General features: G+C 45.5%; 1 protein-coding gene across 9 annotated transcripts in view; it reads right to left on the reverse strand.

Moving 5' to 3' along the window:
- HMCN1 (hemicentin 1) overlaps positions 1-26,757 on the reverse strand; it is a 161,749-nt gene that overhangs the window by 19,523 nt on the left and 115,469 nt on the right. For 8 of the 9 annotated variants that reach the window (XR_010432568.1, XR_010432567.1, XM_064664040.1 and 5 more), the window contains exons 58-90: positions 24,561-24,722; positions 24,274-24,387; positions 23,950-24,152; positions 23,633-23,714; positions 23,373-23,504; positions 22,996-23,145; positions 21,468-21,627; positions 20,749-20,873; positions 19,125-19,308; positions 18,861-18,958; positions 18,147-18,425; positions 17,256-17,446; positions 16,189-16,270; positions 15,651-15,787; positions 12,542-12,683; positions 11,543-11,687; positions 10,433-10,560; positions 9,930-10,086; positions 9,638-9,759; positions 9,286-9,450; positions 8,981-9,088; positions 8,723-8,860; positions 8,440-8,574; positions 7,944-8,213; positions 7,266-7,456; positions 6,698-6,911; positions 6,088-6,222; positions 5,420-5,610; positions 4,678-4,759; positions 3,372-3,641; positions 2,720-2,890; positions 2,019-2,189; positions 667-837 (exon numbers count right to left, since the gene is read on the reverse strand). Coding sequence is in view for 7 of the 9 variants with exons in the window: in XM_064664040.1 (XP_064520110.1) it covers positions 667-837; positions 2,019-2,189; positions 2,720-2,890; positions 3,372-3,641; positions 4,678-4,759; positions 5,420-5,610; positions 6,088-6,222; positions 6,698-6,911; positions 7,266-7,456; positions 7,944-8,213; positions 8,440-8,574; positions 8,723-8,860; positions 8,981-9,088; positions 9,286-9,450; positions 9,638-9,759; positions 9,930-10,086; positions 10,433-10,560; positions 11,543-11,687; positions 12,542-12,683; positions 15,651-15,787; positions 16,189-16,270; positions 17,256-17,446; positions 18,147-18,425; positions 18,861-18,958; positions 19,125-19,308; positions 20,749-20,873; positions 21,468-21,627; positions 22,996-23,145; positions 23,373-23,504; positions 23,633-23,714; positions 23,950-24,152; positions 24,274-24,387; positions 24,561-24,722 (5,205 nt within the window). In the remaining 2 variants the exon portion in view is untranslated. The remainder of the gene's footprint in view (positions 1-666; positions 838-2,018; positions 2,190-2,719; positions 2,891-3,371; positions 3,642-4,677; positions 4,760-5,419; positions 5,611-6,087; positions 6,223-6,697; positions 6,912-7,265; positions 7,457-7,943; positions 8,214-8,439; positions 8,575-8,722; positions 8,861-8,980; positions 9,089-9,285; positions 9,451-9,637; positions 9,760-9,929; positions 10,087-10,432; positions 10,561-11,542; positions 11,688-12,541; positions 12,684-15,650; positions 15,788-16,188; positions 16,271-17,255; positions 17,447-18,146; positions 18,426-18,860; positions 18,959-19,124; positions 19,309-20,748; positions 20,874-21,467; positions 21,628-22,995; positions 23,146-23,372; positions 23,505-23,632; positions 23,715-23,949; positions 24,153-24,273; positions 24,388-24,560; positions 24,723-26,757) is intronic. The other variant, XM_064664038.1, reaches the window with a different exon arrangement.

Below are 26,757 nucleotides of genomic sequence, written 5' to 3' on the forward strand. Positions count from 1 at the left end.
AAACTGGCACAATCACATCCATGTGAGCACTGGAGCTGGGGGCTAAGAGGCTGAGTAGTCCCAAGCCATTTGTAAGCAACAGCATCCTCAGCAGCAGCACACGGAGCTGTATAAACGTGTAACATCAGGCCCTTGGGTGCTCCACTACCACGAGGTCAGTTCTCCCTCCCACCAGCTGTAGTCACAGTGGGGACTCAGCGCAGGATCTGGCATGTGAAAAATGGAGCATGAAGCCAGAAGGCTCAGTCTGAGCTACTGCACATTCCACTCCATGGAACTTCCCTTTGTTATCCCTGCACTCAGCCAAATATAGAGGTCCTGTTTCAAAATCATGAGTTTTCCTATCCACTCACGAAGGACTCACTGAAAATGTGGAAGGAAAGAATAAATGAAAAACAGATCCTAGGAAAATTAAAAAAAAAAAAAGTTTAGGAAACCTGTAATTTAACTGCCAAGGATTTAAATTGCTGCTTTTTTGGGGTAAAGGAAGAGAAGCAAGGACAGGAGAAGAAATCCCATCTCTAGGGTCTATAGAGGGAGGCTGAACAGTGACAGGGCCAGGACAGTAAAAGCCTCGAGGGGGAATTTGTTCAGTGCCCCGCGTTCAGAGCTGGCAGTGTCAAACACAAAGGGAGCAGACAGACGGTGTGAGCAGTGCCTCCTCACCTGGGCAGTGTCTCCGCTGGCACAGCTGCAGCTGGGTGTCGGGGCCGCGGCAGTGCTGCCCGCCGTGCGCGGGGGCCGGGCTGGCACAGAGCCGCGCCCGCCGCTGTGTGCCCTGCCCGCACGTCTCGCTGCACGGGCCCCACGGCAGCCACGGGCTCCACTCCCCGGCCACTGCAACGGCAGCACACAGCACATCACACATCACACCGCTCCTCGGGAGCTGCTCAACACCACAACGGCAACAACACACACCCTGAGCGTGCCCTGGACACCTCTGCCTTGAGCAACAGCTGAAATGGGTCAGCGGTTTGGTTTTTAATGCATCACCTCGCCGTGACCTTGGAACAACAGGACCGACAAGACCCGAGGGAATGGCCTGAAGTTGTGTCAGGGGAGGTATCAGGGAAAGGTTCTTCTCCCAGAGGGTGGTTGGCACTGCCCAGGCTCCCCAGGGCAGTGGGCACAGCCCCAAGGCTGCCAGAGCTCCAGGAGGGTTTGGACAACGCTCTGAGGGACAGGGTGGGATTGTTGGGGTGTCTGTGCAGGGCCAGGAGCTGGACTGGATGGTCCTTGTGGCTCCCTTCCAAATCAGCATAGCTGTGATCCTGTGAACACTTGATCAAATCTGGCATCTCCCAAGTTCCCTGGTTGGGCGGGAGGTCTGAGCCTGGCCAAAGCTGGCACACAGCTCCAGAGCCAGAGCTGATTCTGCTGCCAAAATCTGGAGAAATAAGTCTCAGGCCCATGGATGAACATTTGGAATCATGAGTTCAGGAAAAAGGGAAAAATCAATACAGTGAAAATTGTACAGAAGGGAACCTCTCAGTGGTGAAGGTTCTGAATAAACTACAACCTCTCCAACATAGGAAGTAATGAGACAGGAAGGAAACCTGAACATTCAAATAGTTAGCAGGAAGATGTGGCTGAAAATTAAAACAACAGAGGAAAATATACAGATAAAGTAATAAATTACCAATGATCATTATTTACATGGTTTTTAAATAGTTGGTGATTTGGGTTTGGTTTTTTTTTTAACTGGCTTTGCAGAAGAGGTTGAGAGTGGTGAATTTACTCTGTGAGAATGTGAGTATCAAGTACTGGAAAACATCAAAATACAAAATTTACTTTTTAGTGATGTAAAAAAAAAAAAGAAATTGCTGAGAATATTCCTTGCCGTTACTTTTGTGATTTCTGTTTCCAAGAACTAGTGCCATTCAGTGAATTACAACCAATTTTAAAACAAAAAAAAACAATCCCAACTTAAATAAGCTGAGAAAATTTGGGTTTGGAGAAAAAAAGAAATGTATAAATGACGCCCCTTGTGCAAATAACTTAAATTCCTCGTGTCTTACCTGGGCAAGGCTTGACATTGCACATGACTGACTCCACAGCACTGCCCTTGCAGGGCTGTCCCCCGTGCTGGGCCGGGGGGGCACTGCAGGTCCTGCTCCTGGTCCTGTTGCCGTGTCCACAGCTCTTGGAACACTCTTCCCACGGTCCCCACTCCGACCAGCTGCCATCCACTGGGAAACAGAAACACCCCCAGTTTTCTTTAAACAACAGTTTTTGGTATTTAATGAAAATTCCTCTTTCTTTACATGAAAGACAAAATCAGTTCCAACTGCTTAGAAAAATGAATCTGCCATGAAGGTCTGTGATGGTGATGATTCATTGCCTGGACACAACACAAGGCACACTAAAAATATCAATTCACTGTGGCCTTTTGATACTTAAACAGGGCTTATAAAACAGAGGGAGAGAGACTTTTTACATGGGCAGACAGTGACAGGACATGGGGGAATGGTTTTAAACTGCTAGAGGGCAGGGGTAGACAGGATATTGGGAAGGAATTGTTCCCTGTGAGGGTGCTGAGGCCCTGGCACAGGTTGCCCAGAGAAGCTGTGGCTGCCCCACCCCTGGAAGTGTCCAGGGCCAGGTGCAACCTGGGCTATTGGAAGGTGTCCCTGCCCATGGCAGGGGTGGAATGAGATGGTCACTGCGGTCCCTCCCAACCCAGGCCGCTGTGGGGTTCCAGCTGTGGCAGAGGGAGTACCTGGGCAGGGCCTGCTGTGGCAGCTGCGCACGTCGGTGACGGGCCCCTCGCAGGTCCTGCCCCCGTTGGCCGGGAGGGGGTTGTTGCACTGCCGGACCCGCTCCTGGACCCCCTGGCCACAGGTGACGCTGCACGCCCGCCATTCCAGCCATGGGGAGAACCCTCCATGCACTGCAGGGAACAGGGAGGCTGCTTGGAACGTGCTTGTGCTTAAAACTCTCTTAGATGAGTGAAAAATGCTCTCCCTGAGCTATCCTTGGAAATCAAACTCACTTCATGTCTTCACTATTGCAAAACTATCTTCCTGCAGCTCGCAGACAATTACTGCTTATGCTCCTAAAGGCTGCTCTTTTAGAGGCACAGTTCAGTGATGTGTTCTGAGCATGGGTTCAACACCCTTTCCATTATTATTTATGTCTCTCACTCCACACCCTCTGCCTCACCCAGCAGGATGAGTATAATGGAATCAAATGTCATGAAACAGAATCCCACTGACATCTCAGACAAGGCTTAACTTAGACCTCATAAGGAAGATAAGATCGAACCTCTTATCCATAAAATGTGGGTAGGATAAAATCCTGGCCCCACTGGACCTCAGGGAAGGCTGTAACGTGCCGGTGTGGAGCCACCGTTGGCTGGGCTGTGCACGTACCCTGGACGGTGAGGGGCACTGTGACGAGGACGGACCCCAGGAGGTTCCTGGCCACGCACTCGTACGGGGCCGTGTCCTCACGCCGCGCGGCCGCCACGCGCAGGGACCCGTTGGACAGCACGGCCACCCTGTCGTCGCCCACCACGGGCTGGCCCTGCCGGGACCAGCTGATGGCAGGGGCAGGCTCCCCCCTGGCCTGGCAGTGCAGCAGGGCCGTGGCACCGGCGTCCACAACGGTGCCCACGGGCTCCATGGTGATCACCGGGGGGCCTGCAAGGGACAGATCTTCAGGCAACAGCACTGCATACAGCTCCTTGCTGATTTCAGGTCAAAGGGTTGGGCAGAACGGGCACAAAGAAACCTTAAGTCAGTTCACTTCGACTAAAATTATTATTCTTGCTCTTCCACTGGTAAAACAGAATCACGGGATCCTTAAGGCTGGAAAAGACCTTTGAGATCAAGTCCAACCATCAACCCACCATGTTCACCACTAAACCATGTCCCCAGGTGCCACCAAACAGACACATGTTACAATGCACACAATAGGCCAGTTTAAAATGGTTTAACATCTGACGACCAAAGCTGGGATTGGGGCCCCACTATAAGAGCACACGGTCATCTTTATTGCTAAAATGTGGGGTTTTTTATAAAACAGGACGATACTGTTAATCATGTCCAGAAGCAACTAAGACATAAGTAACAGACCCACGGTGCTTCCTACAGGAGGAAGGGGATGTTTAGAAATTCTCCCAGTAGCAAAAAAAAAAAAAAAATTCTACCATATTATTTCTGCCAAAAACAAAACATCGTCACTAAAAACTGGGATTCATCTCCCATAAATTTCTTACTTTAGAAGCTGAGGGTCTAGTTCAATCCAGCTGTAGAAATCCTCTCTAGTTAACCAAGAGAAACAGGCCCTTCAGAAGGCCTGAAGTTGCTCTGCTCAAAGATGAGTCTCAATCCCCTTCTGCATCCTTCTCTTCTTTAACTTTAATCACAGCTTAGACCAGACACTTAAATATTCATGATGAAAATTCTCACAGCCCAGAGAAGCTGTGGCTGCCCCACCCCTGGAAGTCTCAAGGCCAAGTTGGAGCAACCTGGTCTAGTGGAAGGTGTCGCCGCCCATGGCAGGTGATCTTTAAAGTCCCTTCCAACCCAAGCCCTTCTCCGACTTTATGAAAGATGAGACAAGTCTTAACCTACAGGGCATTGCCCAAACTCCAGACCTTCCCTGGGAGCTGCCTCCACTACCCACGGGCAGGTGATCACCCCATCTGTGGCACTGCCCCTCCCTGAGCCTTACTCTGCAGCGTGAGGGTCAGGCTGCGCTCCACCACCCCGGCCTCGTTGGTAGCCACGCACTTGTAGTCACCAGCATCGTCGTTCTGGAGAACAAAACGGGGTCACTGTTCAGAGCCCCTCCAGAGGGGGAATTTTCTGTGACTCAAGGCAGCACTCCCTGGATCTGAAGGGCTCTGCTGTTAGATCCTCAACGTTTTGCCTTTATTAACAGTAAGCTGATGTGGTGCATTATTTTTATTATTCCATTTCTAATTTCCTTCAACTCCTTCATGCTAATTATCAAATTAATTTTTTAAACTTAAAGAAACTCAAGGGAGTTGCTGTTTTTAACCCCATTTCAAAACACAGACAAGAGTTAATGGGGGAAAAAAAAGGCCTTATTCTTCATATTAGGAATTTAGATGCTGAGGTATTTGCACAAGGAGAATGCACTTGCTGACCTGACTTTGTAGAATCTAGGGTCTTCTAAGGTTAAAAGCAAAAGTCCCATTTAATTGGGCACGACCAGCACACCAACAATTAGCACATAGATTGAGTTCTTCTGACAACCAAAGAGAACTATGACCCCCTGTTCTTTTTTGGTCTCAGTACTTCGAGTCTAATTCTAGCCTGAATTAAAACATTAGTTAAAGGTAAAAGCAAAAGTGGATTAAATGTGTAGCCTCACTCTTTCCAAATGATGTGATTTGGAACACTTTGAGTAAGTACAAGACAGAAGCTCCTGGCAGCAGAGCAGGACTCACCACGGTGCCGTAGATGGCGAGGGAACCGTTGATAAGCTGTCGGATCCTGTTGCTGATCTGAACCCCAACTCCCTTCTTGCTCCACTGGATGGTTGGAGGGGGATCTCCCCTGACCTCACAGTTCAACATGGCATTGCCCCCCAGGGGCTCGATTCGGCTGGAGTGGAAATCCCCCTTGAACACTGGGGGCTCTGGAACACCAGGGATGGCCGAGAAACAGCAGAGGCAAAATAAAATGCACTCAGTGAGATTGCTGGTTGGGATCATTCACCTCGGACTTTCTGAAGTGGGAATTTCAACCTGTTTCAGTGTTTCCCATTTAGCCATAGATGAGGTATCAAATGCTAGGGGGAAAGGTTTTAAACTGAGAGAAGTCAGGGTTAGATGGGATACTGGGAAGGAATTGTTCCCTGTGAGGGTGGGGAGGCCCTGGCACAGGTTGCCCAGAGAAGCTGTGGCTGCCCCTGGATCCCTGGAAGTGTCCAAGGCCAGGTTGGACAGGGCTTGGAGCAACCTGGGCTAGTGGCAGGTGTCCCTGCCCAGGATAGGGGGTGGAATGAGGTGACTTTACAGACTCTTCCAACCCAAAGCATTCCAACTCCACTCTGCAAGCAGCTGGCTCTGTGAAACTGCCCAACAGTGCCCACAGCTGCTGGCACTTCACATACCTTTGACATACACAAAGCCAATGGCTTTGATGGAGCCCACTGTGTTCTCTGCTGTGCACACGTAGGTGCCAGAGTCGTCCTTGGAGACCCTGTCGATGAGCAGCTCGCTGTGTCCATTGACGTCGTCGTACTGAGCTGGGGGAGCACAGGGACAGGGTCACTGCCAGGCCTCACACACACAGGCCATCAGAGGGTTTCTGTTCAGCAGCACTGCTCAGGGCCCCGTGACACTGCAGTTCTGAGACACCCCAGGAGAGCACAGAAAGCCACTACTATGACATTTGCCCACATGCATCTGTTCACTGAAGTTGTTCCTTAGTTTTGTTTATCAGTTGCTGGATGCTGAGTAAGCATCATCAGATACTGAGTGTTTTAATGTGCTACATTATTGGCTATAGAAGAGGAACAATTTCGTAATTATTTTCCTTACAGCTTTGTCTCAGAAGCCATTTAATTATATGATTGCATAACAGTGAAGATATTCCTCATGCAAACACTAACAAGCTTATTCCCTCTAGATTTTTCTTCTTCCTTACCTTAAACTACCTGCAATGCTGCATGGGAGAAAACTCTGGAGCAGAATGGCCACCAGGGACCTGGTGCTACCCACCTGGAATGATGTTATTGTTGAAGGTCCATGTTATTTTGGGTACAGGTCTCCCAGTTGCTTTGCAGGTTAACCTGAGCTGTTCTCCTTTGGTCAAAGCTACATCTCCAGGCAGTTCAGTGAAGGCTGGCAGCACATGGACTGTCAGGGTGACCGTGTGTGTGTCCTCCCCGGCAGCATTGGCAGCCACACAGGTGTAACTGCCAGAGTCTTCAGGCTGCAAGGAAACATGTGGGGGCAATTTCAGCTGTGATATATCCTACACAACACTGCAACTCCTAACAGGAAGAGAATCTCCAAAGGTCTGGAACAAGCATTCAGCAGAAATGCTCAGCGGAGCTCTTTCACTTCTCTAAATTTTTGGAAGTATGACCAACACTTCTTTTCACCATTCCTGAGAATTTACCACAACAAATTCTTCACAGATTTTACTCCTCAGTGGAAAACAAAACTTTCATAAAGACTTCGTAATATTAGGAACAAGAAATCAAAATAAAACTTTGGCTAATCCAGAGGTGGATTTTATCACTGCCAAACCTGTCCAGTAATAGCTTAGACTGAGGGAACTTACAACAACATTGTCCAAAATGAGGTCTCCACCTGGCACAGTCTGGTATTTTCCCACTATCTCTGTTAACAGCATGTTGTCCTTCTTCCAGTTTATTGTTGGTGCTGGAATCCCATCAGCCACACAGGACAGGACAGCCTGGGAGTCCTCCGTGACCGTGTACTGTGTGTCCGTGCTGTGGATCCTGGGGGGAACTGTGGAGAGGTTTATTACAAAGATTTACCTCTGTGCATTATCCCAGCACTCTTGTAAAGGCAACACTGGACTGAAGGGAACACTGCCTGGATCTCCTGTATTGTCCATCTCCATCAGTGACACCACCAATGACCACATTCCTAAATTCAAGCAACTGGCTGATACTACAGCCCAGTAACACTCCCCTATTAAGTTGCACAATTTTCCTGAACTCCTCCTGTTCATCCCAGCTCCTTACTTTCCATGGGGTCACACATCGTTCCCCCGCTATTCCACTTATCAGAGATTCCCAGAATGGTTTGGGTTGGAAGGGATCTTCCAACTCATCTCATTCCACCCCCTGCCCTGGGCAGGGACACCTTCCACCAGCCCAGGTTGCTCCAAGCCCTGTCCAACCTGGCCTTGGACACCTCCAGGGATGGGGAGTCGACAACGTCCCTGGACAGCCCGTTGCAGTGGCTCCCCATCCCAGCAGGAATGCCTTACTGTGCACAGCCAGCTGGGTGCTGGAGGAGCTGGACCCCGCCGCGTTGGTGGCTGTGCAGGTGTAGCGGCCGCTGTCCCCGGGCTGCACAAACACGATCTGCAGGGCACCAGTGCTCAGCACCCTCCTCCTCAGCGACTCCAGGATCTGCTGCCCATCCTTGTGCCAGCTGATCTCCGGCCCAGGGGAGCCCTCAGCCTCACACTGCAGAGTGACAGACTGATCAACGGGAACAACATATTCCTTCGGGTGGGACTTGATAACAGGAGGAACTGAAAGGAATTAAGAAATTACTTGAAGAATTAGAAACGTGGAATGCTTTTGTTCTCAGTGAAAATACTCCTAAAAGCATATTTTGATCCTAAAGTAGACACAGAACTAAAGGGAATAAACCTCTTGGGCTCTATTCAGTGTCATGGCAAACAGGAAAGCACCAGGTCCCTTTCAATTGCTCAGAATCGTGTTTGGACCAACAGAAAGAGTTTAAAGATGATTTACCTTGAACTTTCAGTTTGATCTTCCCCAGAGCAGTGCCAGCTGGATTCTGAGCAATGCACATGTAAGTGCCAGCATCTTCCACAGCTGTTCTGGCAATCTGCAAACTGCCACTTGGAAGAACCGTGTAACTGTTGCCTAAAACAAATATAAGCAAGGTATGATCCTTTGGGTTTGGTTTTTGTTTTTAAACAAATACACAGGAGGAACCCAAGCCTGCACATCAGAAACAAGAATGTCAGTGCCTGAGTCACAGCAAGCAGGTTGAGTTCCAGGGTTAGGATACCTGAGGTGATGATGTTGATGCCCTCCTTTTGCCACGTGATCACGGGCTGAGGGGTGCCCGTGGCCTCACACGGCAGCACGATGGGATTGTTCATGATGACATCCAGCACCCCTGGCTGAGCCTGGATAACTGGTGGCTCTGTGGAAAAAGGGAAAGGCAACAGGCTGAACCTTCAAGGCTAGAAAAATACAGAAGACAACTAAAAGTGCATAACCTGAGCAGGTTGGATGAGCACTGTGTGCTGGCAGCCCCCCTTACCCTGTACGTGCAGCGTGACGTGCCTGTGGGCAGTGCCGGCGGCGTTCCGGGCCACGCACGTGTACCGGCCCGCGTGGGCCAGCTGGGCAGAGGGCACCTCCACAGCTCCTGGGGCACAGACAGCATCAAACACAAGCTGCATCCTCTACTCACACACTTCTCCCTCAGCATCCCTCCCAGGAGGGCCACATTCTTATTCTGAGCTATCGGAGAGGGGATTCTGGGGGGTTGTTTGCACTGAGGTAATTAATTACGTCAAGATGTGCCCAACTGTACCCTCCCACTGGTTCTCTGCAGCACAGTACCTGAGGAGAGAATTCTGTACCCATCTCCTCTGGGAAGCAGCTTTATGCCATTTTTGGTCCAGTGGAGCGAGGGGACAGGAACTCCAGAGGCAGTGCAGGAAATCAGGACTGAGGACAGCTTTGTTACCAGAAGGTCTGTGGCTTCATCTGCTATAGATGGGGGCACTGGAAATGAACAGCAGTGCAAAGGTTACTTGCCCACGTTCACTTTTATAAATTCTTGGAAATAAATTATCTTTCTTGGGAATACCAGAGACTTATGGATATCAGTATCATAAAGAAATGAAATAAAAATCTCATCTCAACAGAAATTCTGGGTGCCACACACATGTAACAGCAATATCCCCTCTACCTTGAACAGTGAGCTCAACTGCTCTTTGATCTTCTCCTGCATCATTTGACACAGAGCACTCATAGACAGCAGTGTCATCCACAGTGGGAGAAATGATTACTAAGGAACCTGAAGACAGAAGTCTGAACAAAGAAAAAAGAAAGTGAAAGTCATTGAAACACTCCTTTTCAGGTCATCAGCCCACTGAATTTGCTGGCTACATAAGATTACATTTATACATGGCTAGATTTTTAAAGTGCCAAAATCATCCCTAAAAACTTTAAACCCACAAAGAAAAGAAAACACCTCTCACCTGTATGTATTCTGGTTCTGGTCAACACTAAGCAGGTGCCCGTTTTTCTTCCAGCTAATTGCTGGTCTGGGAATTCCAGTGGTTTCACAAGGCAAAGTGGTTTGCACATTTACAGTAACTGTGATATTCGTCTGCCCAGGAGCAATAGCTGGAGGAACTAAGGACAAACAAAGCCTAATTATTCAGAATAATTATACAGAGATATATATATGCCCATACATCTCTCTCACATCTAATTATATTGAGCTGAACTGTCTGAACACATTGACTTAATTTTTATAAGGAGTAACTTGACAGTAACAAACCTACTAAACAGGTAGCATGGGATGTGTCAGGTCTTTGTAGTTCAAGACAAGGAATAAATATTTTCTTCTCATGAACATTTGGGTTATATTCCTAAGGCTGGACATTTCTTCTCTGTTTGTTTTTACCAATGCAGCTAAAAAGGGGCTAATTTAAAATGGATATAAGTGTATTTCAGAGCTGTAAGGCCCCAGTTTTACCCAGGACCTGCAGGTCGATCCTCCTGCGCTCGGTGCCGGCGCTGTTGGTGGCCATACACACGTATCTGCCGGTGTCAGCAACCTGTGCTGAGGGGATGTGCAGGGACCCATCCTCCAACAGGGAGTACCTGAAACAAAGCCAAACACTGCTGTCCACTCTCCAACCAACAGGGCCACGGGTTATCCTGGCAGTGCTGAGGAAAGATGACTCAGGACACAACCAGTGGCCTAAACACGGGGTGTCTCAATTTGTCCACACGGAGTTTTCTCCTTTATTGCACTTATTCTGACTTCACTCTTCCCCAGAGGAATGATGAAATCTAGCTGACATAGTGATTTCACATAAATGATACTGGATTTACAGAAAATGGCCAAACTCCTTTTTTATAGTTTCTCATTTAACCTTAATAAACCCTAATTAACGCTTGTACTTTTTCTTCGAAATGTAACTGAATTCCTTACATTTGCTCAGTTCTAGAAAATGCCAAACTGCTTCCCTTTAAAACAGTCAGAAGATAGAAACCATTCACTGGTATAAAAGTTGGTACTAGAACATGTATGAAAAGTTTTATGTATTAGAAAATACAGAATACACTCCAGTAGCTTTTGGCCTACATGAAATTGCTTTTCTTCATCCCAAAACTCCATATATACATATATATATATATATATATATATATATATACATACATATATATATAAATAAATATAAAGATCATTCACATTTGGTGTTCAAAACCTTCAATATTAGAAGAATTACTATTACATTTAGCGCTAAAAGGAGGGGGTTTTTGTCCTTAACAATAAAAGGCTGAAACCTTTGCTATGCTACTTCTCTGTAGAACAACTTCTGGTCCCAGCCCTTGGAAGGGGGTTGGAACAAGATGGTCTTTAAAGTCCCTTCCAACCCAAACCCTTCTGTGATTTTTTGATTCTATGACATTACACTTTCTATCACTGTTATTTTTCCACATTTGAGAGTAAAAATATTAGTTCTGATCTGTGAAAACAAAATTGCTTTCTAAGTCATTGATGTCTAATTACACTTTCCACAATGAATACATTCTTAAATAGCAATGAGGAACATTTATGTTGACTTCAGGACAATACCTTGTATTGTTTCCAGTAAAAACAGCCCCATCCTTCCTCCAGGTGACTCTGGGGGCTGGGACCCCTCGTGCAGCACACTCCAGAAGGGCAGAGGCATTGATGTGCACCACGGCAGTCTGGGGACCACTCCGGATCGTGGGAGCCACTGCAGAGGGAAAACTGCTGATGATGCAAAGAAAACAACTTTACACTGCAATGATTGAAACTAAACACATGAAAACAGAGGCAGCAGCAGGTTTGGGATCACTGCAAAGACAGGAACAAGTTTCTTACCATTTTGGGCAGCACACGGTAACTGCCACAGCGCAGCAGGGGAGGAGAAAGAAACATTGGCTGAAATGCACTGCAAAGGTCAGCTCTGCAAGTTATAGGGTGGGAATCAAACAGAAATAGGGAAAAAACTCCTTCTCATCACCCGAGTGTGAGAGCAGAAGAGTTTCTTATCAGACTGGAGGTGAGAAAATAAACAGGTCTAAAATGGAGCTCAGGGCTGTGGTAGCACAGGACAAGTATCAAGCACAGGGCCCCTCAGGCCCTGCCCTCTCCTGCTGCAGGTGCAGAGAAGCTGCCACAGGTTTCAAGGAACCTTCCAAACCAGTGGCCAAGCCAGCTGTGAAACCCTGTCCCCAAGAGGCCAGTGAAATGCTTTCAAAAGAATCTCTCTGAATTTGCCCAGGAGCATTTCTCAGTCCTGTATCTGGGGGTTCCCTCTGGATGTATCCTGACTCCCTATCAGGATGATGGCCAGATGCAGCTCCATTAGCAGGAAGCACAGACAGATGGAGAGTGAGCCATGGGGAGACCCCAACAGGTCCTTTAGTTTGGGGACAGCTGTGGACTCAGACATGAGACCACACTCACAGTCCCACAATTTAGGCATGGCCTGAGTGGCCAACATGTGGCTAGAAAAAGACCACTAATATTTGCTTCCTGCTGCCTGAACTCCTGCAGAAATGCCATGCAAAGATGAAGGTGCACAAGGCTGATCGGTGATTTTACCATGCACTGTGAGCAGGAACTCCCTGGTCACCTCTCCTGCCACGTTCCTGGCCACACAGGTGTAACTGGCTGTGTCCCCCAGGTCAGCATTGTTGATCTGCAGGTACCGCCCGCCTGACAGGATCCGGACCCGCGGCGTTCCCTGAGGGCACAGACAGACACATGGACACATTTAGAGCTTTCCCATTGTCTTCCTGGTGAAGACAGAACATTCTCTCATTGCAGAGCAATGAAAACCATGAAAGAAGGGCATAGATAATTCATTTCTGGCTTAACTTCATTTACATCCCTCAAGATAAGAGGGTAAGCAAAGTTTTAAAAAACTATCATTGCTCACTGGTTCCCCCTTGAAACCCTTCCTGGGACTCATGCCTGAAGGAGATAGCCTTTTGGGCTATACAGCCAAAGGGCTTGGGAGTTTTTATAGAAAGGGGCAACTAATAACACAGGATTCAGTTTTTTATTATTATTTTTTTAATCTACGCACGCTACAGGCAGAAGGAATACAAGTTTCTCTACACTGTTCTTCCAGCATCGTAGTCTTGTTCAGGTGGGAGCCAGGATAGACTTAGCCAGCTAAGTTCACCAGCCAGGAGTTCACTAGCCACAGTTCTGGATACAGGCTCTGTATCCAGATATCCAGCAGTTCTTCCCAGCCCTACAGTGACTCCACAGCCCCTGCCACAAGGGCAGTTCAGTCAAAGCTTTCTTACCACAGCCAGTCTGGGTCACGTCTGCATGAACGACTGACAGTAACATCAACTACAAGTGCTCAAAGACCTGAGTGGATACAACCCAGTAGAAAAAAGAGCAGGAATTCAAGCTTTTCCAGTGTGTGCTACCCACCCTGTGGATAGAATTGAAACCTGACATCTACTCTTTTGCCTAAGGGTCTGAGCAGAGCACTACAGAGGTGACACTCCTCTGGTTCTCACTGGCACCCTGGAACACTGGTTTCATACCAGACACCAGCCCCAGGCCTACAATGCAGGACAAACAGCAGGGCTGGAACCTCTCCGGTGACATGAGTCATCCCCAGAGTGGATTAGAGACAGATTTTGGGTAATCACTGGTATTTCCTGTTCAGAACACAGCCTATGTGATGGTTTCTAAACACAGAGGCATATAGATGACAGAAGACAGGGGGTAAAGCTATAATTTAATCCTTATGCTCTACTTAAGTATGTTAGAAAACCTATCTTGGAAAAAACACAAATTCAGCAAGTTAAATAAAGCCAGACTAGGTCAAGAGGCTCCTGCTTACATCTTGTGTTAACCTTCAATGTGCATTTCCAAATTTATGAAGAGTGTCAGGACTCTAAAGCTGCTGGAGGCCACATCTTCCCACAATTCTGCTACCAAAAAAGGTGGTGCAGCACAATTCCATCATTTAGGATGCAGAAGGGGACTAGAGCAGACCTCATACTAGTGCAGACCTCAAAATCTGCCCAGTGGAAGACAAAAAAACCACAAGGCTGTTCCCAAAGAGCAGTGATGATATAAATGGAAATAACACTGCAACCTGAGAACATGACTTTCCCCAAACTTCTCTTGTCACTGTGAAACCTCAACATTTCCAGGATAAGGAGGATGATATGTCAATAAGCACCTCCCTTTCCACACCAAGGGCACCCCTTTCCCAGCTTTTTAGCAATAGAAGGCTATTACATTTCCCTGAGGTTGAGAAAGCAACCAGGCATTGGGAAGGACAGGATGTTCTCCTGATATCTGGAATATATCTTCACACAGGTTCACGAGTGGGGAGGCCCTGGCACAGGTTGCCCAGAGAAGCTGTGGGTGCTCCAGCCCTGGAAGTGTCCAAGGCCAGGTTGGACGGGGCTTGGAGTAACCTGGGACAGTGGAAGGTGTCCCTGCCCGTGGCAGAGTTGGAACGAGATGGGCTTTGAGGTCCCAAGAAGCCTCAGCCCTCACATACGGACATCAATGCACGAGGCAAGAGGAGAACTCACATTATAAAGCTAATTCCCAGGTTCCCAGCTCAGTACCTATGGCCATCACAGCCTTCCTCTCCTGCTTTGAGCCCTGGTGAATATTTTTAACAGTGGCTGCCTTTCATGCATTGTTTTCATTAAGTACTGCTTTTAAAACAAGAGCTTTCCAATGAAGACTTAAGGCAAAAAGTATTCATATATTTCATTTCCAAGCCTTGTTAGACCTTGTTTTCATAAAACCCCCCACTACTCAATTAAGAAATTAACTGTTCAGAAGCAGGTTTCTGTTAGTTTTGTTTCTAGCTGGTTCTTGGGCCATATTCAAGATCACAGTCTCTAGCAGCAGCTTGTAAGATATTCACCCACCATATTCTTACTTCTTCCAATAATATTTAATTCTTCTAAATTTACACTAGAGAAAGAGTCTGAGGAATGGTATGTCAAAAGGAAAGCAAACAAGGAGAAATTTGGGTGAACATTTAGTGATGGATCACAGTTAAGGGAGACAATTCAAAAGCTGAATTTGTTTCCTCATTAAAGAATAAAGATCAACTGAGGGAAAATTATCAAATAAGTTCAATCAATAACTGAACTTCAACGTTCAGTTGAGTAGCACCTGTTTTGTGAGTGATCCCAAGGATGGGAAGTAAAAAATTCTTTCTGTATAAACCATCCCCCTCCTGCTAATTGTCTCTCAACCAGCAAAGACTGGTTCCACTATGGAATTCTGAGTGGAAAAGATGCATTTGGTACAAAACTGTGGTGATTAGCAACCCATTTGCTTTGAAAGAACTTCCTTTCTAAATGCTACTAGAGTAGGAGGATGCATAATATAGCCAAAGGAAACATATAGTGTAGTCTTTTCTCAGCTACCTTTCCTGGGAAGCCATTCAGGAGTTTACCGAAGGCTTCTAGCATTGCTCAGAGGATCCAGGAGGAGCAAGGGATCCCCCTAAAGGAAAAAAGAACAAGTAACAGCGGGATGGCCACTTCACAGGTTTGCTGGCTTCAGTCAGGGCTACCTGGAGTTGGGCTGGGGCTACTCAGCTCTCTGGAGCTCATGTGCTGCACGGGAGGGGCGAGTGAGAGGAGCAAGAACCCTCAGGCACTGTGTGTAACAGCTACAGGGAGCCAGTGCAAACAAGGAACCTCTGTACCTCCAGGAGCACTCCGTTCTTCAGCCACGAGACGGTGGGAGGGGGCACAGCGTCCGACTTGCACTCCAGAATGACCTGTCTGTTCTGCAGCACACTCACATCCTGGGGCCCACCGGTACCAGCAATGTTGGGAGGAACTGGAACAGAGAACAAAATCAACACCACACATATGCTATCACAAAAACTCCTTATTGAAAACTTCCAACTTAGTTCTGAAGTTTAAAATAAATGCGATGGCTTGATATCATTAATTAGTTCTAATTTTCAATACCTGTGCTAAATGTATCAGCATATTTCATCTCCGTTTCACAATAAACTTCCTAGTATTCAAAAACAGGACTTGGAATTGTAACAGAAATCAGGTGGAAGTTTCCCTTCTAATTGTGTACCATGCTCAGAATAACTATCCTTATTCAGAAATGTTAGCTATGATCATATGGTGCAATATCACAGAGTATGTCCTTGTTAAATGAGATGTTGATTTACCTTAGCAGTTCACACTTTGAAGGAATAACTTTTTTTCCTAAACTGAACTTACCATGCACTCGCACTAAATATTCCTTATCATCATCCCCTGCTGGGCTCGATGCCAAACACGTGTATCTTCCTGTGTCCTCCACCTAGAGACAGGGACAACTTCAGCAGAAACCTCAGAATGTGGGAAAAATTCAGCAAAACCAGGAAATACAAACATGGCAACGACATAGGCAGCACTTGAACACAAACACAGCAGATAAGGAATGCCTGGAAAGAAAATGAAGTTCTTGAATACTTCATTATTTTACCATGCTGGGATTGTTCAGAGATGGCTTAGGAGCTGCAGGCCTCCATAAAATCTCTCTAGATAATGTGTCTCCAGCAAGAAAGATGGAACTGGCAGTGGGATCAATCTAAGAAAGGGTCAGGTCTGGGTACTAAGGAAATCCTTTTGTGCACACACAGTCATTAAATCCTTTATGGTTTCTCCTTCCTGTAAACTCCTCATTGTAAAGCCAAGAAGTGTTTGTTGTACAGACAAATGAATCCCCAGCCCTATGCCACTGCTGTTTGAGGAACTTCACCTGCCCACAGTTGGATCCAGTCTTTAGTTTAATGGTGAAGGTTTTTAAAGGTTGTTTTCTTGGACTCTTTTATTGTATGAATTAATCTGAAAGTCTTTCTAGTGTCTTTACTACTTTTTCCAAACTTGCAGTCAGAAGGCTGCAAATGCAGTTTTTCTGTGTCATCAAAGGGCTTTAGGAAAATCCAAGCTAATGGGAAGAGAAGAAAGGCTGAAGAGGAACTATAAATCACAAAAGAAAAGCAAGGGATAGTAACAAGAGTCAAATAGGTAGAAAATGAATAAGAACAGATCACAGACAGATTAAAACCATAAAATGATTAGTCCCAGCATTGAACTCTGAAGTGAACATGAAGTAAAAAAGCTCAAAAGAGGCTGAAGTGCTTGGGCACTCTCATCCCAGAATATTACTGTGTGTTCTGTATGGGAAACTCCAAGGCAAGGTGATTTTGTAGCAGGTTTTTAGGACATCTCTTAGGACAGTCCTAAGGCAGGCACTCTTTTGGGAATGCAGATCTGAGCCTATCTGGACACAAATACTCCACCTGAGCGCTGGTTATTCTCAGGGTTTCTCTCAGCACATGAACATTATCAGTCTGCAGAAGTGGGCGCCCATCCTTCATCCAGGAGATTTTGGGGACTGGAACACCAGAGGAGATGCAGAGAAGTTCAAGTGGGTTGTTAATGACGACAGAGAGTTCTTCTGGTTCATCTGAACCATTGATGTGAGGTGGCTCTGGGGAAGAAAAAACATTTGAGTTCTTTATTGACTCAAAAAACCTAACAACTGACTGTGAAAGCCTATAAAACATCATATACAGCCTTGGGGGTAGACTTAGTAGAATTAGTCTACATTATATTATTTCTGAGTGTGTCATGAACTCCCTGAGTAACTCAGGTAATTTCCATCTGCCTCTGCCTATTAATTTGCATATTTTAGGCATTGCAATTATTCATTAGGAAATGTTTTCAAAATCACAGGTAAAATATATTTTTCAGTTTCAGTGAATATATTTATTCATATATTTATATATTCACTGTTGTACTTTCAGCTGTGCATCTTCCAGTCAAGCTGAATTTCTGCTAACCAAAGTTCTTAATTTATAGCATAAAGTTGTATTAATTACAGCATATTTCAGTACTTGGGAAATATATATACTACATTATGCATTCACATCCTTTTAGGTATCTTTCACTTCTTTATTTCTCTCATTTATCATTTATTGAAAAGGCCAGGTTGGATGGGGCTAGTGGAAGGTGTCCCTGCCCATGGCAGGGGGTGGGACTGGGTGAGCTTTAAGGTCCATTCCAACCCAAACCACTCTGAATAGAACAGACAGATTCTATGAGTCTATAAAAACCCTCCTTATCCCTAGAGATTATTTGAGTGCCATGTTCCTGCTCCCATTTTGCCGCACTCCCAGGTTCACACTCACCCAGCACGCTGAGGACGAAGTGCTTGCTGGTGTCTCCGGCTGCATTGGAGGCCACACAGGTGTATCTGCCCATGTCCCCAGGCTCTGCCTGCACCACGTGAAGGACCATGCCCTGGTTGTTGGAGGTCAGGTGAGCCCCCAGGCCCAGGGGATGGCCATCTTTAAACCAGGTCACGGAGGGGGCAGGAGAGCCATCAGTGAGACACTCCATGGCAGCAGCGCTGCCCCTCAGCACCGTCACCTCCTCCGTGCCCCCCGCGTTGTCCAGGCTCGGTGGCACTGCCGAGACACAGAGAGCTGGGTCACACACGGCACAGCCCAGAGGGCAGTGCTGGATGGAAGACAGCTGGAATGCAGCCACCTTTTGGCATTTCCCCACTCACATTCATGTCTTAAAATTCACTGAGAAATTACATAGTATTCCTCTTTCTAAAAAACCTGTGATGTGTCATGGGGGTTGGAACTAGAGGAGCTTTAAGATCCCTTTCAACCCAAACCATTCTGGGATTCTGGGTGACAGTTCAAGTAAGGACTCTTCTAGGGTTAAAACACTTTCCATTTAGAAAAACCCCAACACATTGAAAAGCCAATGCTTCCCTCGTGATTATAAGATATACTTGTGGCTGTCTGCAACATGGTGTTGGTGAGAAAGAAAACTGGTTTAAGAAATTAAGAAATAAGATTCCCTTGCATAAAGCACTGAGTGAAACTCACCAAAAACTTGCAGGTTGTAATGTTTGTTGTCCACTCCGGCCCTGTTAGATGCTACACAAGTGTACACACCAGTATCAGAGATCTGGACTCGGGCAAGTCTAAGGAGAAAAGCATTTGAAGCAAGTTGTAAATGGAATACATGGAATCCACTACGGCATGGCTTAGACCAAATTTTCCTCTTGCTTCCAAGAATACTAGAAGATTTATGCTGATACAGTAAATGAGAACAGAAAACTGAGCTAGTTAAAATAGATGAAAACCAACCTGAGAACCTGCCCAGCTGACAGCAGCCTGATTTGAGAGGAGACAGACAGAGGAAGGCCATTCTTCAGCCAGTGTAGCTGTGGTGGGGGGGTCCCAGAAGCAGCACATTCAATATTTAGGGAGGTGTCCAAAAGGGCAGTGAGCTCCTCTGCTTCAGCTTTACTATTGGCTATTGCTGGAGGCACTACATTTTGTAAATGTTGAAAAGGAAGATATTAAAACCGACTCTTAAAATCATTGCTCATGTGTTACCTCGTAGGAAATCCTGCACCTAAGGCCCCACAGGTAACCTAGGAAGATGATCCTCATTTTTAATAGAGTAAAACCTCTAACAATAATATTGAGCACTAATAAATTACCCAGTTACATATTTAAAATCAGATGCACTTTAGAAGGACAGTAGAATCCTCCCTTTGATTTGTCAGGCTGTGGCAAACAAGAGGGAGCTCAGAGCCTGAAGCTCATGGAAAGAGAATGACAGTGCAGGAAGGGCCAACCTCGAGGGGACAGGCTGAACCCAGGGACAGAAAGGACCTGGCACTGAAACCTATGTCCTTCAATAAGACTTAAATACAGGGAAGCCACACAGGAGGAAAGTGAATTTATTAACACCTAGATTTATCTGCTGCCTTCATTTTTAAAAAAGGAAGTTTCATAATGCCTAGTTAAGTATTCCAGCTGATTATACAACAGAACTGCTTTGGGGGCTTTTTTGGTTTTATAGGTTAGTGTGAAAACCATGCTCTTGAGGGTTCACTATACAAAGAAGGCCCAGCCATGTGCAGCCCCAAGCTCTGGCTCACTCACCACCCAATCACACACGACAGCTGTGTCGATAAGACCATTTAAGTTGGTTATTGCTTGAATTTCAACCACTGCAAACTGAACAAAAAACTCTCTGCTGCTGTGCAGAGCCATTCTCCCCCAAAAGATGTGATGTGGTGACTAAGGATTGTTCCTTATTATATCAAAGATCATCTCATGCCTGTGTTCCCATTCGTTCTGAGGCTGTATAATGGGACAGATCCCTGCACAGCTGTGGATCCCTGCCTACACAGAACTCTCCCCTCTTCGCTTCAGTCATTGCACCTAATAAACACATTTTTCACAAATTAAAATATCCACTCTCTACGCTGCTAAAGAACCACACTCACTATCTTCTGGATGTCAAACTGTGGAAGAGAAGAATTTCCTTCAACACTCCATCATTTTTCTTTTAAACTCAGGACCTTTAACTATTAGTTCCCTATACACCACTCTGCTTTTAGCTGATGTACTTTGACTGGAATTAGTGAAGATATGCTTGGGGCTGATTTCCTATTATACTGCTTTTTTTGTTCCATTAGTTTATCTTTCTCTACAAGAAATAAAAAAATCACCACAAGCAGAATTCCTCTATTATGAAACCCACTAAAGGAATTCCTGTTTATCCCAGAACACATTTACCAGCGATTTCAATGCTTTTGTCACTGACAGAACATCCTGTGGATACACTGTGATATCTACAGTACATGCAATTGGAAACACGTGTATTTAGTATTCCACTGCAGACAGACATCCCTTGGGAGTGTGTACAAAGATGAGATTATGCACAGATTTTGGTTTCACATCTGGGAGAACTCACCATAGACATTCAGGTTGAAGATCCTGTCCTCCTCTCCCGCAGGGTTCGTAGCTACACAAGTGTATTTCCCTGTGTCCGAACTGAGAGCTCTGGAAATGTTTAATGTGCTGCCATCTGGAGTCACTCTGCAAGGAGCATCACAAAGCACAGTGAGTTTGTTTAGTATTCCTCTGACCTGGCTAATAAACAGTCCATTTTGGACGGTTAAATAACTACCTCTATCCTCCTGGGAATTTGGTGAGAGAACCATTGTGTTTTGCAAAATATTATTGTTAGAGATAGGCTAGGAATTTTTTCCTAGAGATGATCTGTTTAACTTTGTTTTAGGATTCAGTTCCAGCCAGGCTTTTGAAGGACCCATAATGAAAAGCATCAAGTAAAATGTTTCCATGCCTCAGATCTTTCTCCTCCAAAGGAACTTAATGGAACTTATTGACCTTAATAAACTTTCAGGAAGCTGATGAACTTTAATGGAATTTATTAACTGAGAAAGAAATAAATATCATATACTTATCTCTGTTAAAAAAATAGAAAGAAAAAATCAAAGTAGTAAAAAATTATACAAGATTTATAGAAGTTAAAGAGGGAGATGATGTTCTTAACTTGGCTAAGCTCCAACTCTGGCCCTCCTCACACTCCCTTCATAGGGCCCTCTTTTATTCCCCCTCTGAGCCTGGAAATTATAGAAGAGAAGGCAGTGTCTGCTTATGTTTGCTTGCCTTATTCTTTGTAAATCATCACTGGCAACTGTTTTTCCATCCTTAAGCCATTGCAGGTCGGGTGTGGGCACTCCCTGGGCACTGCAGACCAGCTGGATGCTCTCTCCCAGCAGGACACTGACCTCACTCGGCATCTCGGAGCCAACAATGTTGGGAGGAACTGGAAAAGCACAATGGAGGGAAGAGGATTCAGCAGCAGAAACATAACCTGAACTAGAAACAGTCCCACTGCAGTAGCTCAAGAGTGCCAGCATTTAGTGCAGCACCTGGAACAGGTTCTGGGCCGTGGCACAGGTTGCCCAGAGAAGCTGTGCCCCATCCCTGGAAGGATTGGCAGGGCTTGGAGCAACCTGGGCTAGTGGAAGGTGTCCCTGCCCATGGCAGGGCGTGGGATTAGATGGGCTTTAAGGTGCCTTCCAACCCAAACCATTCTGGGATTCTATGATAGTCCTGTTAACAGCCACACGATTATTCCATCCCAACCACAGCCATTTCTAGCCTGTTTTCTGGTAAATTTTGAGCATTTCAAACAATTTCAGTCACATTTACATCTTCATATTCAATTCCTAACCTTGGGGAAAACCTGACACACAGAGGCACAACTGATGGGGATGAGTCATTAGGAACAGAGGAAAACCCAGCCCTGGGACCCCCCCAAAGGCCCACAGGTGACCCCAAACCCTACAGGAGCCCCCTCAGACCCACAGGAGCCCACAGACCTCTTTATTCCCCTTTTTTAACTATTTGTTACTTTTCCTCCCCTTATTTTTAACCCATTTTATCTTTACAAGAAAGGAAACTGGTGTAAAAAACACAAGAAATGGATTTAAAAAACTGGAATTAAGGGGGAAAGAGGTCAAAAGAGAAACTTGAGGGCAAATCGCTGTTTGGGGCCAACTTTGGGCCGTTTTGAGGCCATTCCAGCAGCTTGGGGGCTCTGAGGGGGTGAGATGGGTGGAGCCAATGGGGCATGGTCTGACCCTAAAAGGTGGTGAGGAGGCGTGGCCTTAAAGGGTGGCGGCCATTTTGTGTGCGGTGCTGAGGCGGAGCCGCCTGTCCACCATTTTGGGTGTGGAGGCAATTCCACTGTCATTGGAGCCAGGGGGGACAAAAAGGTATTCCTAAGGGAATTCTGCCAGTATGTCTTTGCTAACTCCTCCCATTTGCTCTGGCAAGAAAGGCAACAGGGTATCACAGCTCCTGAAGCCACCTGTGTGTGGTGCTCCAGAATCCTCCAAAGCTGCTCGGGTGCTCCACAGGAGGAAGGATGTGACCAGGAGCAAACACACACAGCCTGCATGACTGCATTCAAGTTCCACAATCAGAGGTTAAGAATATTCTTTTCCATGCAAATTTCTAGCGGTATAACCCTCTAACCATTTCCCACCCAGTCACAGATCATAAAAATAATGATCTGAATTCTCCACTTTCCTACATGTTCATGTTATCTCGGTGCTTCTGGCAGAGATACAGTGTCACACTCGCTGAATTTTTGACCAGTTCTGCTCACTGAACCCTCATCCCTCACCTTGGATGGAAAGCACATAGGTTTTCTGAGCTTCTCCCTCTACATTGGAGGCAATACATGTGTAGGTCCCGCTGTCCAGGAGCTGGGAGTGAGCGATCTGAAGTTTGCTTCCACCAGACAAAATGTGAACGTCAAGGGAATCCGAGTTTTCTGAAAATATGTAAACAAGTCATCATTGCAAACCGGGCCACGGGAAGCAAACATCTCTTTTGGGAGAAATTCTTTCCTCAAAATTTCCAAACAAAGTTTGCAATCAGTTACCAGGAGAGTCTGTGTAGAGACAGATGAAGAAGAAACAACCAACAGACAGCAAATAGCACAGTGGTGCCTCAAAGAGGGGAAAACAAGGAGTGAAAAGCATGAAGAGAATGTTTTACCTATTGGTTTTCCATTCTTAAGCCACGCTAATGTTGGTGGAGGAATCCCAGTGGCATCACACACAAAGGTGACAGGGTTACTGACGGATTCACTGACCAACTCTTGTTCAGGGCCTTCAATACTTGGAGGCACTAGGAATTGAACAGAAGCAAGAAAAATTGTTTGGTTAAACAAACATATTTTGTAAACTGGTTTTGCATTGTCTAATCTACAAAGTCTATGGTTTGATACTATTGTAGATAATGCAGAGAGTGCTCACCATAAACATTAAGATGGAAATTTTTATCATCTCGCCCCGCAATATTTATGGCTCTACACGTGTATTGGCCTGTGTCAGAAACCTAAAATTAAAATATATTCAAAAAGAAATCATTATGGAGTCTGATTTTAATCCTACAGTTTAGAGACACGAACACCCTCCTGTGCTTCTGCCAACTCGAGGTCCTTTTCACAGCAAGAAAGGCCTCCAGCAAACACATCTACCAACAGCAAGTAAAATATACCAACACAGATGAAAATAATTGCCTAACAGCAGCAGAGCAGTGGCAGGTGCAGCCTCCCCACGGCCTGGCCTACCTCTGCACCCTTGATGCGCAACGTTTGCCCATCTGCCAAGATCTCCACGTGGGCAGACTCGGAAATGCTGAGCCTGTTCTTGTACCAGGTGATGACCGGGGGTGGGATGGCATTGGACTCACAGTCCAGTGTCACCGGGGTGCCCACCCGCACGTTCAGCACTGTCAGGGAGGCTCCACTGTGGTCCTTGATGCTTGGGGGCACTGCAGGAGAAGCTCAGAGTTACTTCTGCCTTTGTTTTGTTGAAACAACCCAGTAAAACAGATAAACCCCCTGTGTTTTCCAAGCAATAGGTATTATTCCAGAAAACAGCAAAAAACAAACCAAGGACAGTTAGGAAACTCTTCTTCTGGCTTTCCCCAGCTTGGTTCCTGGCAATGCAAGTATATTCCCCATCATCTGGTAGCCTGGCTCGGGGAATCTGCAGCGTCCGAGCACCTGAAGCAAAGAGGGAAGGCTGCAGATTTATCCCGTGGGGATTGTGTTAATCCCAAATGCTATTTTAAAACCGCAGGTCCAACAGGCTTTATAACTAGTGGCCATGGGCCTTATCAAGACAAACCACACAGAAGTTGAGCCCAAAGGCTGTAGAAATAGCTGAGATTCCTCACCAGGCACAATGAAAGTGTTGGAATTTGAACTGAGAGGTTTTCCATTCTTGAGCCAGCTGAGATCAGGAGGTGGAAAGCCCGTGACCTCACAAGTCAAAGAGATGAAATTATTCACCACCACAGTCAAATTCTCAGGGTTAGAACCAACAACACTTGGAGGAACTGTGGAGAGAAACACACATTAATAGGTTTACACTGCATCAGCAAAGGATATTCCACCAGATCCTGGTTTCCTAAAATAAAGCTGCATTGATGGGTTTCACCAGAGGGAAAAGTCACAAAAATCTCTCCCATCCCATGAATGGACCTGCTGTTTTTTGGATGCAGCTGGAAATATGACTGAAATCAATCTAACGGTCATTCCAGCTCCTGTAATTCATAAAAATGTCAATTATTTCATTTGTAGTCCTTCTGTGCTTGAGATTGGGGAAGGCTAATGAGCCTCCACGAGGCCCTCTCAATTTTCCAACACTACCCCATCAGACACTTGCTGTATGAGGCAGCACAGATCAGATTCCCCATGGCAGGATGTGTAGGATGACTGTCACTCCTTCCTGAATTCTTATTGCTCCTATTCTTCCTGAAGTAGTCCATTTTCTCATGATAGAGAACCCAAAATGATTCCTCCTGCCTCAGTTGAGGGCTGTTCTGTAACCACACAAACCTGTTGTTTAACAGTGAGCTAAGCACTTTTAGAATCCTGGCCTGCACCACTGCTCCAAGGGGTGCACTTTTTAAGCTCACAAGTCTCAGTACTTTTAAATCAAGAATATTTTGACATGTGACCTTTCTACAAGAATGACTTAAAACGAAATGACTGTAAATCTCTTCCTTTTAATAACCCCCAAGTTTTAGTTGCCATGTTTTTGCAGTGGGGATATATAAAACACTTAAGAGGAAAGCAAAAGCATGTTTTTGGCTCTATAGGGTGGAAAAATCATTCCAAAGAACACATGGAATCCTCTTCTTCAAAGACAGAAACGTTGAAGTATTTTGGCCCATCTCCACCCAAAATTCTCCAGCTGTTTGCTGTCACTTGAGTGACACAAACCAGTCATTAAGGCAAGTTTATGGCTCCTCTGGGCACTGGAGAAACAAGGAGTCCATGTAAATGGGGGAATTCAGTCCATATTTTTCAGCTTGGAATAACTGAAGGATATTTCCCTGATAAAGAGCATAAAATGGTTCACTAGACTAAGTGGAGAATTCTGATCTGATGACATTTCATAGTTATTTATATTTATTTACTTTTACAGTTCCTTTGCCACAGATGTGATTATTGGCAGTGGGTAATTCAATATACAGGGCCAAATCTCAGCTGTCTTGAATGTAACTTACTTAAAAAGTGGGCGATTTCAATTTCTTCAGCAAAAAGCCCCCCCAAATAATCTGCATATGCAAATTTATCGGTATGTGCCCACAGATGCAGCAATGGGCTCAATTATAGCACTCAGGAGGCAAATTACCTCCTTATTCTATATTAAGGTTAGAGGTTGAGATTTTAAAACTGGGTGCTTATTTTCAATGTTTTAAAAGGTTTTCTGTTAGTTTTATCACTCACCTTGGAGTTCAGAAGTGATTTTTCCAACCTCTTAAAGAACACCATCTTTAGTATTTTATTGAAATGTATGAAAGCAGTTCCATTAGAAACACACAAAAATGCTGGAAATAAGCCTTTTTTTTGACACTGACAAGACACAGATCATGGTGCTTAGTGATTTCCCTCAGTGCTTCACCCTGTGTGGTCCCTTCCTGAACAACTACACTCTAATTTTTCAAATTAAACTGTATTAAGAATAATAGACCTAAATTGGTAATACTGTTGAGCTAGAATTGAAGCTTCGGGCAAATATTTCTTTTAAGAGAAGAGGATTAGACTACTGTCACTCTAAACAAATATTTTAAAGACAAGAAGTTTAAATTAAAACACATATGTCAAGAAAAGGGAAATATTTTGATTTCAATACAAAACTCACACATCAGAAAATTTGGACAGGCGCCATTAAAAGAAAATAACTTCTCAAAGAATGACTCCAGGGCAAATTCTTCCCATGACAACACCATTTTTGGCTAATTGTATCACTGAATAGAAAAAAGGGCTATAAATCTGTGCCATTCAGGATGTAAATTTGCTGTATGCAAATGAGGAAAAGGGGAATTACTGTGTATGGAATAACCTGAATCCTCCCATTCCTGG

Source organism: Pseudopipra pipra, chromosome 9 (genome assembly GCF_036250125.1).
Source record: "Pseudopipra pipra isolate bDixPip1 chromosome 9, bDixPip1.hap1, whole genome shotgun sequence".
Taxonomy (NCBI): Eukaryota; Metazoa; Chordata; class Aves; order Passeriformes; family Pipridae; genus Pseudopipra; species Pseudopipra pipra.